Source organism: Bufo gargarizans, chromosome 4 (assembly GCF_014858855.1).
Source record: "Bufo gargarizans isolate SCDJY-AF-19 chromosome 4, ASM1485885v1, whole genome shotgun sequence".
In the NCBI taxonomy this organism is placed as follows: Eukaryota; Metazoa; Chordata; class Amphibia; order Anura; family Bufonidae; genus Bufo; species Bufo gargarizans.
In genome coordinates, this window is record NC_058083.1 from 216,768,976 (window position 1) to 216,783,358 (window position 14,383).

The 14,383-nt window shown below is 44.5% G+C and overlaps 1 protein-coding gene across 1 annotated transcript in view; it reads left to right on the plus strand.

Annotated features, from left to right (window-relative positions):
• The window catches only part of PSMD2 (proteasome 26S subunit ubiquitin receptor, non-ATPase 2), a 35,037-nt gene extending 24,287 nt beyond the window's left edge, over positions 1-10,750 (plus strand). The window contains exons 7-11 of the mRNA XM_044291095.1: positions 6,569-6,744; positions 6,828-6,922; positions 7,120-7,246; positions 7,343-7,461; positions 10,007-10,750. Coding sequence (XP_044147030.1) covers positions 6,569-6,744; positions 6,828-6,922; positions 7,120-7,246; positions 7,343-7,461; positions 10,007-10,189 — 700 coding nt within the window. The 3' untranslated portion in view covers positions 10,190-10,750. The remainder of the gene's footprint in view (positions 1-6,568; positions 6,745-6,827; positions 6,923-7,119; positions 7,247-7,342; positions 7,462-10,006) is intronic.
• The last annotated feature ends 3,633 nt before the right edge of the window (positions 10,751-14,383 follow it).

Genomic DNA, 14,383 nt, shown 5'->3' on the forward strand with positions numbered 1-14,383 from the left:
GAAATCACAGCGAGATAAAGTTGTCACTGTGATTTCGTAGTAAAGAGATCAGAGAGGCACGGAGCATTATCAATCATGTTAGTGCTTCTGCTGTCCGCATCGGGTCTTGGCTGTCATTCACGCAGCGGATGTCGCGCATGGCATCCGCTCGTGTGAAACAGCCCATAGCCAAAGCATTTCCATGCAGTAGTTAGAATATGTATGTTACTTCCAGAATCTAGCATTGATCTAATATGCTACGTTGAACTGGAAGCATCTGAAAGCATCAGTGGAATTGAGTTTGTATTTTTTGGCCCTGTTCATCACTGATGTCTTCTCGGTTGTCCCTGTGACAGTAACTCTGACTACAATTGCGATGTGGATTGTGACTTGTAGATTTATGGTTAGTTTTGATCAAATACAGCTGGGAACACTATGTTGACTCTCCTGAGTGTCATGTGTAAGATGGCATGTTTGGACATTTTTTTTTTTTTTTAAACATCTCTTTATTAAAGTAGCAGGAATCATACAATGAGTACACCAGCAGATAACATACAAGGTATAAAGCAGTACCTAGGAATTGCACAAAAATACATCACTGCACGACTCCCCCACTTATAGTTTATAAAACTTTTCACCCCTCCCCCATCCCCCCGCCCCTGAAACCCTAGTCTGGTCATTGGGTAACCCTCTTGAGCTACGTCTTCCCCTCCTTGAGATCACTCGCATCACCTTATACCTCCAGTTTCCCCAATCTGTTAGCAAGTTGCGCTTCCAAGTACCATTTAGTCAGCTTGAATGGGCTCATCAGTTCATTGATTTCACAGGGGGATAAGAACTTCTCGACAAAACTCTTCCATTTTCCCATGAACTTCCCCACTAGCACTTCTTTGTCCTGTTCCACTTCTAATCTTTCTAAATAGAGGATACCTTTCATCGTTCCGAGCACTTCATCCCATGATGGAACCTCCCTTTCCAACCAATGTCTTAATAAAGACTTTTTCACAGACATCAGCAAAAGATGCACCCCTGCCTCAATAACCACTGATCCCATTTCCTCATCTTGGTTCCTCGGTATATAGTGAAAGATGCATTGTTGGGGAGTTAGTCCCACTACCACTCCCCAAACCTCCTTAATCGTCGCCACTGCTTGCTGCCACAGCGGTTGTAATTTTGGACACTCCCATATGGCATGCAGGAGCCCAGCCCTCGAGAGATCACACTTGGGGCATTCTCGCAAATAATGCGTAGGCGCATCTTGGTAGGACAGATTGAACGCATAGGTTGCCCTGTGCATTAGCCTCAGTTGCGACTCCCTCCATTGCTCACTATATGTCGCCCGCCTCAGACATTCTAGCCCCTCTCTCATTTTTTTTCCAATGTTTTGGTCAGCGAGTTCCCTTTCCCATGGTGTGTAGGCCTGTTTAACTAGTCTTATTGTCTGAATATTATGGAGCCTGTGGTGCAGGTCTGACAAAGACATAGGGGAACTATCTCTGCCCAGTAGGGCCGCAAACCATGCCAACCTATCAGATTCGCCCAATGAAGTCGCTTGTGCTCTGCAATAGCTTTTAATCTGCTGGTAGGGCAGGTACTGTGTGTCCGGAAGGTCATACTTCTCCTTCACTTGCTCCCAGGACAGCCACTGAGTACTGTTGTGTTGCAACAGGTCACTAAGTCTCCTGATGGTCTTGCTTCTCCATGTCTGGAATAGCCTATTTTCCCTACCTTGGGGAAACGCTGGCAACGACCACAAAGGTAGCCTTGGTGAAATATAATAGGGGAGCCCATATATCTTTCTAATCGCCTTCCACGCCATTAAAGTATCTTTTAGTAATACCTCCTGCCTGATGTTTGTTGGGATATCTCTTAGTCTGGAATGTAGCAGGGCCTCCAAATTCTCCCTGCCAGCCAGTTCCCTCTCGAACATAGTCGCCGAGTAGTGACTTGTCCCCCACACCCAGTCTCGTATATGCCTAAATAACGACGCCAAGTTATAGTGTCTCACATTCGGGAGTTGTAGCCCGCCTTCGTACTTAAGCATTGTCAGTTTGGCATATGCAATACGGGGTCTTTTTGCTTTCCACAGGAAGCAGTTAAATGCTCTCTGGATCCTTATGACATCTACATGTTTTAGCAATAGCGGAATAGTTTGAAGCGGGTAGAGTAGTTTTGGAAAACTCATCATTTTAATTAAATGCGCTCTCCCACATAAGGATAAGGGTAGCTCTCTCCATTTGTCTAACTCCTTTTCAATTTTCAAAAAGAGAGGGGGATAATTGAGCGAATATATAGAGCTCGGAGTACGCCCAATCTTAATGCCCAGGTACGTCAGATAATCCTTCCTAATCTCCACTCCATTGTCCCACTGGCTCCCACCGCGAGGTCCATGTCCTAGAAACAGTAACTGGCTCTTGTCTACATTGATCCTAAATCCCGTCACCTTACCGTATTCAGCCAAGGCTTCTAATATTTTAGCTAGTTGTCTTTCAGGGGCTCCCAAGTATAACAGTATGTCATCCGCAAAACAGCTTAACTTTAACTCCCTGCTACCTATTTTAATCCCCTCAAAGACATCAGATTGCAATAGCCATCTAGCCATAGGTTCCATGGCCAAATTAAAGAGCAACGGGGATAGGGGGCATCCCTGTCTCGTACCTTTGCTGAGTGAAATGGACTTGGACAGGAAACCTGGTATATTCACTCTTGCCTGGGGATTTTCATAAAGTGCCTTAAGATAGTTCCGAAAGTGACCCGTAATATTAAATCTATCCAGCACCATGTCCAGCCATTGCCAGCTAACACTGTCAAAAGCCTTCTCGGCATCTATGGCAAGCAATGCTGGACATGGTCCCTTGTTCCCTTCCTTATTTGAGCTCAGGGCGGCCAAGACTTTACGGACATTGGTCACCGCTGACCTGCCTTTCATGAAACCTACTTGGTGGGAGCCAATGATATCGGGCACACAAGTGGCCAGCCTATTAGCCAAGATTTTGGATAGGATCTTGACGTCCTGGTTAATCAAGGATATAGGCCTATACGCACTTGGCTGCGTCAAATCCTTTCCCGGTTTCGGGAGGACCTTGATGTAGGCCATCTTTCCAGTGCCAGGTAGGCTCCCCCCTTCCATAATGCTATTGAACAACCTGGTCAAAGTAGGGACTAATTCTTGGTGCATTGCTTTGTACAATTCCGCGGGGAACCCGTCGGGGCCTGGTGCCTTACCATTTGACAGGGATTTTATGGTCTCTTGTACCTCCTCCTCTCGTATCTCCCCGTTTAACTTTTCTACCGCGTCCCTAGATAGCTGTGGCAGATCAACTTGGTCCAATAAGCCCTTCGCATCCCTCGGTTCAAAGGGGTCACTGTGGTACAGTTTCTGGTAAAAGTCACCCAAAATTTCTACTATCTCTTTCGGCTGGGTACACAACTTCCCCCTCCCGTCCTTGAGAGGCTGCAGTAATGGCTGCGTAGCAAAGGGGCGTGTTAAATTTGCCAGCAGCCGCCCCGCTTTATTACCCTGGCGAAAGAACTTAGCCCTCTGATAGTCACTGGCCCACTTCTCCCTCCTTTCTTGACAGTAGTCAAAGTTATGCTTAGCTGTCACCCAAAGCAACTTATTAGAGTCAGAGGGGTTTAGAAGGAACTCAGTGTACGTTTTCCGAACCTGCATCGTAGCTTCCTCAAACTTATTCCTTTCCTCCCTTCTCTTCCCCGTCGTGTACGACATTATTCTGCCTCTCAGTACTGCTTTCGCTGCGTCCCAGAAAAGGCCCTGATTAGTCATGTGGTCCGCATTGTGCTGTGCATACTCCCACCACCAACCTCTTAGTCTGTCTACAAAATCTTTATCTTTGGGTAGGTTTTGGGGCATCCTCCATATGTAATCCTGGCCCCTGGGAATAGTGTCCAAAAGCTCCATCACCACTGGGGCATGGTCCGAGATCACCAGATCGAGAATGTCAATCAGCTGGACCCTGGCCAACAATCCTGGTGATGTCAACCAGTAATCAATCCTGGACCATGACCCCTGTGCATAGGAGTAATGGGTGAATTCCCGATCCTCAGGATGATGGTAACGCCATACATCCTGCAACCCTGTGCGTTGCATTAAAGGGAGTAACGTCTGATTCCTACTCCGCTTCATGGCAATCCCGGGGACCTTCCTCTTCCTGTCCTCCTGCTCACTATGGACACGATTAAAATCACCCCCCATCAGTAACATTGTCGCGCCTTCCCTTATGATGTCTCTCTCCAATGCATTGTAAAAACCCGTCTGGGAATCATTAGGAGCATAAACATTATACATTACTACCTGACCTACTGGGGAGTCCATACTTAGACGCAGCCATCTCCCTTGACTATCAGATGACATTGCTAAGATGTTATAACGCAACCTCTTGTGCAGCAAAATCATTACTCCCGCTTTTTTGCCTATTGAAGGCGAACCCACAACTTGGCCCACCCACAGCTTCTGCATCCTCACAAAGTCCACTTCTTCCAGATGGGTCTCCTGCAGAAATGCCACGTCTATTTTGTGTTTCTTGAGATGGCGCAACACTGCCATACGTTTAGCTGGGGACCGAAGGCCTTTAACATTCCACGTTACTACTCTCATGGTTAATTCCTACACTGACAATTTCTGCAGGAGAAAACCAAAAGGAACAAGAAGCCACCGTAACTCACATACTGACCCCTAGGTAATATTGCCTCCATTTGACCCAGACTAGCGAACCTCCCCCCCCCCACCCCCCCTCCCTTCCCTCCGCAACCAAACCCACAACATTAATCCCCAACATCCTGACTTCACTTTTTTCGCACATTGCGCAGTGTAGTTGTTGTCACTACATACTCTTAACGGCCTCATTATCTCTTCCCTATCCGCTCCCGCTCACCAGCCCATATACTTAAACACAGCATAGCAAGTTAACATAAACTCAGTATTACTGGACCTTGGGTCCACTTTTTCTCACGTGACCCAACAAGGAGGCATCAGGTTAAGTGAGTAGTCCTCAAATCAGGGCGCTTATTCTCGTTCTGGATCAACTTCCAGGCGTCCCGAACCCTGAGCTCTTGGTGACAGTCCCCCTGGGCTCAGTCTCGTTCCTCTCCCCCTGGCCTGGCTTTGGACCTTTGGGAACCTGGAGGAGTCTTATCCGGGCTTGTCAGATCCGGCTCCAATGCCTCCATCGCATCTCTTGCGGAAGTGGTAAGTGTCAATCGATCCGTCTTGATGGAAAACCCTCAGAACTGCAGGGTAGATCAACGCAAACTTGACTTTATTCCTCGCCAACGCAGAACAGACTTGGGAGAATTCTCTCCTGCGTTTCGCCACTTCTGCGGAGTAGTCGCTAAACAGCAAGATCTTGCTTCCTCGGATTACTAAGGGATGATCCTTGCGCCTGAATTTCGCCAGTATGGCCTCTTTAGCAGCGTAATTTAGGTACTTCGCTATCGCCGCTCTGGGCCTAAGATTGTCTTTGCGCGCTCCTAACGATACAGGCGGACCCAAGCGATGCGCTCTTTCAACAATGCACGCTCCACGCAGCCCCAAAGCTTGCGGTATCTCCACCTCACAAATATCCGCCAGTTGATTCGGCGGGATTGACTCCGGCAGGCCAACGATCCTCAGGTTGCTCCTCCTGGAGCGATTTTCCAGATCATCCATTTTCTCCCTCAGGAATCGGTTATCACGCCGGAGATCACTGATGCTATTTTGAGCCCTTTCTAGCTCCTCCTCCACCAGCGCCACCTTTTGCTGCACCTCCGTTATTTGCGAGGTATGCTGCGCCACTTCAGTATGCAGTTGCTGCAGGGCCGTGGCCACTGTGGCCTCCAAAGAGGCTTTTATGTCCGGAGCTAGCAGCTTTGCCACTTCTATGGCCATGGTTTTACACGAGGCCAACATCCCTCCGTTCGGGAGGTGACCACATTCCTCCTCTTCTCCTTCCGAGCCGGAAGCCTCCGTACTTCGTTGCGTCGACTGAGAAGCCGAGCGGGTGAACCTGCGGCCTTTCTCAGTCTCCGGCGCCATCTTGCCCCTCGCCTTCTGAGCGTCTCCTGCCGGGTGAGTGGTATGCACCTCTTTTTGCGAGCCGCCTTTGACCAGGAATTTTTCCATGAGTGGCCCCCTTATGCTCCTGGGAGGTATGTGGGGACAAATCTTCACCCCTGTAGGCGGTATTTGCACGGTTTTCGGGCCGGCCGAGCGGAGCTCTCCTGATTAGCAGCCGTCCATGTGCGCGCCGGAACCGGAAGCCGTTTGGACATTTTTATAGACCTACCTTAATATAAACTAGATCAACATTGACAAAGGGTGTTGGTAAAAACCAGAGTGAGATGCACAGTTGATTCAGTGCGTCACTTATTTGCCACGACTCGGCATGGAAAACCTAAGGATTAACCCCACTGATGAGACAGGGGCCAATCCTCATGCAGATCCACAGAAGTACCAACACTGCCACAGAAATAAATGCCTGGTTTGTTACCTGACATGGCTTTACGATAATAGCATTTGTGTTTGGAGCAATTATAGAAAGCTTTTCTCATTAGTTTTCTTTTAATTATAATTCGTTTTTCATGCTTTTCTACTGCAGCTAAGATATGGAGAGCCCACGCTCCGAAGAGCAGTTCCTTTGGCTCTGGCCCTCATCTCTGTCTCCAATCCAAGGTTGAACATCTTGGACACATTGAGCAAGTTCTCCCATGATGCAGACCCTGAAGTGTCCTATAATTCCATCTTTGCCATGGGCATGGTGGGCAGTGGTAAGCAATTGTATAGTGGGTTTTTAATCTACTTGTTCAGTTTCTTGAAAAGTTGATTATTTTTTTTTTGTACATTCTCATAGGCACCAACAATGCCCGTCTTGCTGCTATGCTGAGACAGTTAGCCCAGTATCATGCAAAGGATCCCAACAATCTGTTTATGGTGCGACTGGCACAGGTAGATAAAACCTTTACAATGCCTGAAGCATATTCCTTCCAGATAAGATGATCAGATGTGTGTGGTATTGTATAAAAACCTCAGCTTATGCTTCCACTTCTAGGGAAGAACATGGCAGAAACAAACTTCGTCAAACTATGTGATGGATTGAGATGCTGTTTTTGAATTATATCTTTAAATGTGCCTTTATTTCTCAGGGACTCACTCATTTGGGGAAAGGGACACTCACACTGTGCCCATATCATAGCGATCGTCAGCTCATGAGTCAAGTGGCGGTGGCTGGCTTATTAACTGTCCTTGTGTCCTTCTTGGATGTTAGGAACAGTAAGTAGAGGTTTATTGAATTCTGATATTTTTGGCTTTCTATATGGCTTGCTATATGTTCCTTTACCTTGCACTTTCTATTTTCTTTTTCTATAGTTGTGTTGGGCAAGTCACATTATATACTGTACGGTTTAGTAGCTGCAATGCAGCCACGAATGTTGGTCACATTTGATGAGGAGCTACGGCCTCTGCCAGTCTCTGTCAGAGTTGGACAAGTAAGTTTTCTGTTCTGCATATCCGGCCATGCTTGCTGATAGAAAAATACAGGTTTCGGGGTGGACACAAGCCCACAGTTTTGTACAGCAGAGGTAACATAGGTGTAAAATGTAGACGAACAGCCATTGACTAGTCTACCATTCAGGAGGGTCGCTTCTTGGTATTGCAATGGCCTACACCTAAGGTTTCTTTGAGGTACTAATGCTTAGTGGACTATACTCGCTATCAGCCCGTTGATGTCAATACTGTTAGAAGGTGCTATAAGAATACAAAAGGAAAGTTGTAGCAGCACTTACGGAAAGAATTGTAACATTTATATGGTGGCACAAAAGGTGATAGGTGCCAGCCTTAGAGAAAAAAAAAACAGCTGAGAGGTGACCCGATATGATATCCAATGTCAATACACCGATTTCCCTCATGACCTATTTATATTCAGAAAGGAGACAAGGGGACACCCTCTAGGTCTAGAGAAAAAAGGTTTCTACACCAACATAGAAGATGGTTCCTTACTGTAAGAGCATTGAGAATATGAAAGTCTCTGCCCGTTGGTGATCTCACTAAAGAAATGTTCCCATCTGTTTAGGAGGCTCCATTTTGGGTCTGTCGCAGATTGTGTCTATAAGATCGGAAGGAAGAAAAAAGTCCTGTATGCAGGAATTATTTTGTCTAGTAAAGAAGCTGCATCTAGTGTACCGAATTGGGCACTTGTGGTGTTTTAGTTCTTCTGCTCCTTTAACAGAGCAGAACAATGGCAATTGCTGACGCTGGTGTGAACCTAGCCTGAAAGAGTTGGAGAGGCCTGGATGTTTTTCAGAAGTGTAATAATATTACATGTTATAGTTACTGGAGAAGGGTTGTTGATCCAGGGAGTTGTTCAGATTTGCAGACTTTTCCCCCCAAAGATGAGGAAAATTGGTGTCTGCCTCTCAGCCTTACAAACTGTGTTACTATGAGTTGCCTGTTTTTTGCTCTTAAAGCACTGACACCATTTTTTTTATTCTCTGACCTGTTAGGAAGGTACATGATGTAAACTTGTAGTGCATCATGTAGTGTAATCTTCTTACCGGTGACTGTATTTAATTGTTCTTGCATGGCAAGACCACTTACGGTTATCTCACAAATATATTCTTATTATAGCCAAATTTACCACCCTAACTCCTCCCACAGTTTTTTACACTACATAGACCGTAATATGCCGAAACTTGCGGATTGTTTCCGATTGGAGTGCTATTACTTTGTGGAACGTTTCGCCGAATGGTTCACGAAATATCAGTGGCGAAATTGGTCCCATAGGAATGAATGGCGGAATGTTCAAAACTAGAGTGGCAGCTGACAAAAGCTAGAGTGTGAACTGAAAAATCAAAACATGATTTCTAAACTGCCACCACTACCTAATTTTCAAGCCCACCTACACAAATCTTATATCAACGTTCAGCTATCACTGATGCCACAAAAAATGTCTACGGCTAATAGTATTCACAATATGACCATTTGTTTGCAACTCACGCCGCCCATTGACATTTATTGAAACTCCACTCTAGCAACATTTGAAGGGCAATTTCAGAGACATACTATGCACCAAAATGTAGGTCTGGGTCTTGTGATTCTCACAATATAAAGGAATTCACTGTAGGATTTATCATTTTTAAACTACAACTTTTTGAAGATGGCAACTGCCAGTGAAGTGAGCAAGTTGGAGCAGTTGGTTTTTAACCGCTCTTCTCTGCCCTTGCTGTTGAGTGAGTTGCCATAGGAACCCAGGTGTGTGAGCAGCCAGCAGAGTGACAAAAGCTAGAGTGTGAGCTGAAAAATCAGGACATGATTTCTAAACTGCCACCACTCCCTCATTTTTAAGCCCACCTACACAAATCGGCTGCTTATGTTTTTATAAATGTAGGTTTTAATGTAACTGTGAAGCACTTTGGGCAACAACATTGCAATTAAATGTGCTATATAAATAAATAAAAGTTGAAATGCATTTCTCACTCTATCAAGCTTGCCATGTGCACTTTTTAAATTTGATCAATTAGTTAGTGTAATGTTTACTATCTTTACTCACTCCAAACATTCCACAAAGTTACTCTGCCCACTCCATAAAGGTACTCTGCCCAGTCCAACCTTTCCACAGTTACTCCAGCCACTCCAACCACACAAGTTACTCAAACCACTTCACCCAGTTACTCCACCCACTCCAGTTGTAGACTACTGGTGGAGGCAAGAACACTTCACACAAATTCCCCAGAGTTATAACCTCCATTCTGATCCTCAGCAGTGCCATGTGACCAACACTCTGATCTCCCACTGACACAGGACAGGAAGTCAGTTACTTCTCTATTCATTCCTATAAGACTGACATTGAAACTTCCATAGGAACACATAACCTTTTAACAGGTCAGAGAATAAAAATAGTTGTTGGAGTGCTTCTTTAACCCTTCACTCATTTAGGTTCATTCCAGTTATATAATGTGCACTACAATACACTTGAAAATTAAGCCTACAAATTAGTCTTTGTAAGAGTCTATTCAAATGTCCTCTCTTTTGCAGGCTGTGGATGTTGTCGGCCAGGCTGGCAAGCCCAAGACAATCACAGGATTCCAGACACACACAACGCCTGTATTGCTGGCACATGGTGAACGGGCAGAGCTGGCCACAGAAGAGTATCTGCCTGTAACCCCCATTCTTGAGGGATTTGTCATCCTTCGAAAGAACCCTAATTATGATGTGTAGTGCTTGAAAAAAGTGGTGGGAGGGAGAGACGTGGGATCGTGGGACTAGTTGTGTTTTCTTTTTGTTACTAAATCTTATTAAATAATTTGACAACCATTATTCTGGATTAATAATTCCTCCCATCAGCAAACAAAAACCTTTCATTCGAGGCTTTGTGTACATGTGTTATTGGGTTGGGTCGAACAGAAGGAAATCCAGTTGGTTGCTGGTATTTATGTGCTCATTGGAGATTGCTTATATCATCGGAGTGCCTGTCTCTGTGGATCCACTTAGACACTGAACATCACTGGATCAGTTTGGTCTAAATTTTATTATTTTGTGTATATATATCATATGGGTTTTATTAGATTCTCAACTCCACACCATTAGATGCCCATACGAATACAATGTATTTCTTTGCTACATTTTACGCCTTCTATACCCCGGACAAGTGAAATAAAGTAAAATATTCTGTAAAACCCAAGGGACCTTTCTGCTTATAAAAGAAAAAGATTGTGTTTGGTCCCTTTAAATCAACTGTTACTCGTTTACAGTTTCAGGAAATAAACTGAATTCCATTTCTATGAGTCTGAAGACAAAGTTCATGACTTTTATTTCAATGTTGTTTTTCATAATTGCATAATGTGGGAACAGTGACATTTCTATAGTTTTATACCCTCAGAGGACCTGGGTTTTCCTGAATTTTAATATTGATGACCTATTCTTAGGATAGGTCATCAATATCAGATTGTCAGGTATCCGATACCCGGCATCCACGCAGATAAGCTGTTTGAAGAATAGGCTGCACTTGCCTTCCCTTCATTGTTTACCTGCTCACCGCTGCAATGTCAATGGCGAGCAGGTAAATGAGTGCGAGTGCAGTGTTCTCTTCAAACAGGTGATCAGCAGGGAGCCGGGCTTTGGACCTCCATCGTTCTGATATTGATGACCTATCCGGAGGATGGGTCATCAATATTAAAATCCTGGAAAAATCCCTCTAACTTGGATTGTATGTAGGTAGAGTAATGCACCTTATGAAATGTGTGTGTGTGTGTGGTGCCTACTAATAAGGATACAACCACACTTGGCAGTATATCCGCCTGAGAGTTTGCCTTGATTTTGCAGCAAAATCTTCATTTGTTGCATGTAGATTTGATGCGGATTAACCGCTACCAGGCATCCGCCATACATGTACAGCGGAAGTCCGTTTTTTAAAGATGGTGCTTGCTCACGAGTACTGTGGGTGCCAGCCAGCTTTCTGCTGTTTAAAACAGCAGAGGTCTGGGACTAATGTCTGGATTGGCATTATCGCCGATTTCAGACTTTTTTTTTTTTTTATTGTTTATTTTATTAATTTTTCGTCAGTGAAAAAGTAGTACAGATACAATGTCACATTGCACAGCCATAGGAAACATTACAAGTACAATGTTATATTGCATAACATCAATATCAAAAATATACATTGGTACACCAAGCATATATTTTGCATCAAAAGCCAATAGGCACATTGAGAGCCAAAACCGCAATGAGCCATAAGACAACTACACAGACACGACACATAAGGGTAAATAAAAAAAAAGGGGAAAACAGATAAACTAAAGTTCAGTGACCTCTTATTGTAAATGGTCAAAAGCGTCATCCCATGGTTGCCAGATCTTAGTAAATCTATCAACTGAGTTAGTAATACATGCAGTTAGATATTCCATTTTCCTAACTTCCCCCATACTATGTATGAGATCCAATCGGGTAGGTGTGTCTGTCCTCAACCAAAACCTTGCAATTAGGCGCCTAGCCGCCCTCAACACCTGAAGGACTAGGAGCAGGTAGTGTTTCTTTAATATTATTTTTGGCATGTTCAGTAGGTAAAAAGAGGTGTGAAAGGAAAATGAATTGCGAGGAGTTGAAAGAGAACCGATCCCACCATTCTTCAAAAGGGCTCAATCACAGGGCATTCCCAAAAAATGTGAAGGTGAGACCCTTCACCTATCATACACCTCCAACATCTATCAGAGGTATCTCGGTTAAAGTTAGGGGTGCACCGAAATTCCGGCAGCCGAAAATGGGCCTAATCCATTTCGGCCAATATTGGTACATATTGGCAGAAAATATGGTTGGCCCCTCATGCTGTGCCTCCTAAACGCTTGCCGCTCTAAAGAATCTCCGGCTCAGTGCTGCGCAGCCTGCTCTGTGCTACTGCTGCTGTTAGTGTAGCGTGGCCGAGCTCTGTTCGTTCCGCGGTACAGGAGCTTTTGTTTCCTGTACCCGGCCAGACTGACAGGAAGTGCTCACTTAGTGAGAGTGACAAGGGAGGGGGGGGGGGGGGAGTAGAATGAGAGTGACAAGGGAGGGGGGAAATGAGAGTGACAAGGGAGGGAGAGGGGGGGGAAGAGAGTGACAAAGGAGGGAGGGGGAGAGTGACATTTTTTTTAAAATAACCACTTTGGGTGGCATTGTGTGTATAATATCTATGTATCTGTTTAACTTAATATTTTAATTCACTTTCCTTTTTTTTTTACTTAAAAAAAGTATTTGGACAAAAAGTCGTTTTCGGTCAAGGGCATCCTGAATTTTCGGTTTCGGACCAGAATTTTCATTTCGGTGCACCCCTAGTTAAAGTGTTTTAACATCTGTGGCGTATGATACCAAAACATAAGCACTTAATATGTGTTTTCCCTATATGTAACACACGAAGACGACTTCGCTGCTCGCTCCCATATCTGTTTCCAATCTGCACACATTATAGGATGTCCTAGAATAGTTTCCCATTTAGTCATATAGGAGTGAGTAACAGAGGAGGATGATAGGATAAGATAAATATCTGATATGAGACCTCGTGTTGTAACCTGCATTTTACAAAATTTTTCAAACTGTGAGGGGGTTGACACCTTTAACGAGTGAAAGAGACCCGAAAAAAAATGACAAATCTGCACATATTGAAACCTAGAAGACTCCGGTAATTGATGCAAGGTTCGCACCTCATCAAATGATAATAAACCCAGAGTCCTATAGTTCACAACATCCGCAAATCTAAACAGTTTCTTGGGAAACCATATCTTAAGAAAAGCTGCGTGCATTCCCACCGTGAATAGCGGATTATACAGAAAGGAGATCATAGAGGATTTTTCCGACGCAAGTGAAAACAGTCTATTACATCTCAACCATATGTTACAGGTAAAGGACATGGGACCCAGTAGCTCAGGTCTAAGTGAAGGTTGCAGGGAGCACCAAATGAGCGAGTTCGGATGTACCGGGGCTATCCACAACTTTTCTATTTCCATCCATCTGGAGTATGCATATAAGTTGGACCAAGCCGGCAATCTTCTAAGATGTGTAGCCCAGTAATACTTTTTGATATCCGGAACTGCCAGTCCTCTCTGAGTTTTAGGTGACATTAAAATGGAGCAAGCTATACGATGCCTCTTTCCATTCCAGATGAGCCTGAGTATACATGATTGAAGATCATGCAGCTCCTTCTCAGGAACAGGAATTGGGAGAGTTTCAAACAAATACAGCAATTTAGGCAAAATATTCATCTTGACTGACGCTATACGGCCCGGTAAGGAAATGGGAAAAGGCATCCATTTAATCAGCGAGGCTTTAAGTTCTCGGACGATTTCAGACTTTTAACCCTCAGATGCTGTGGTCAATGTGACCACAGCATCTGACCGCTCTAAAACCGGAAGCCACGTGCTGCCCAGCATGGGTCGCCTTCCCCTGGCTGGGTTTAGGGAAGGCCTTCTGTACTAGTTATAAGCCTGAACCTGTACAAGGCTTCCAGGCCGATTGCTAGCCTGCAGGTGGCAGCACTGCATTAGAATATACTGAATCTTGTATTCTATAATACATAGAAATCCATTACAGAATACAAGTGGCTATCTAATGATTGCATGTTAGTCTTTAAAAAAAAAATGACGACGGAACTCTATGCCGGAAGAAAAGAACGCAAGTGTGAAAGAGCCCTTACCACATAGGGAACAACGTAAAAACAAAACTTAAATTGTGGCATTTTGTTTTCCAATTCCACCCCATTTGGAATTTAGTTTTTTTGTGAACCCATAGAAATGAACGTCATGGACCAAAAATACATTTGTTTGCATGGAGCCTTTTAATATGGATTTGTTGCAGATTTTGCTCTCATCCACTGTGTTGGAGCTGCCAACTTTCTGTACTCATTTGCAAAGTGAAAAACCACAGCGTCTCTACCACGTGTGAACA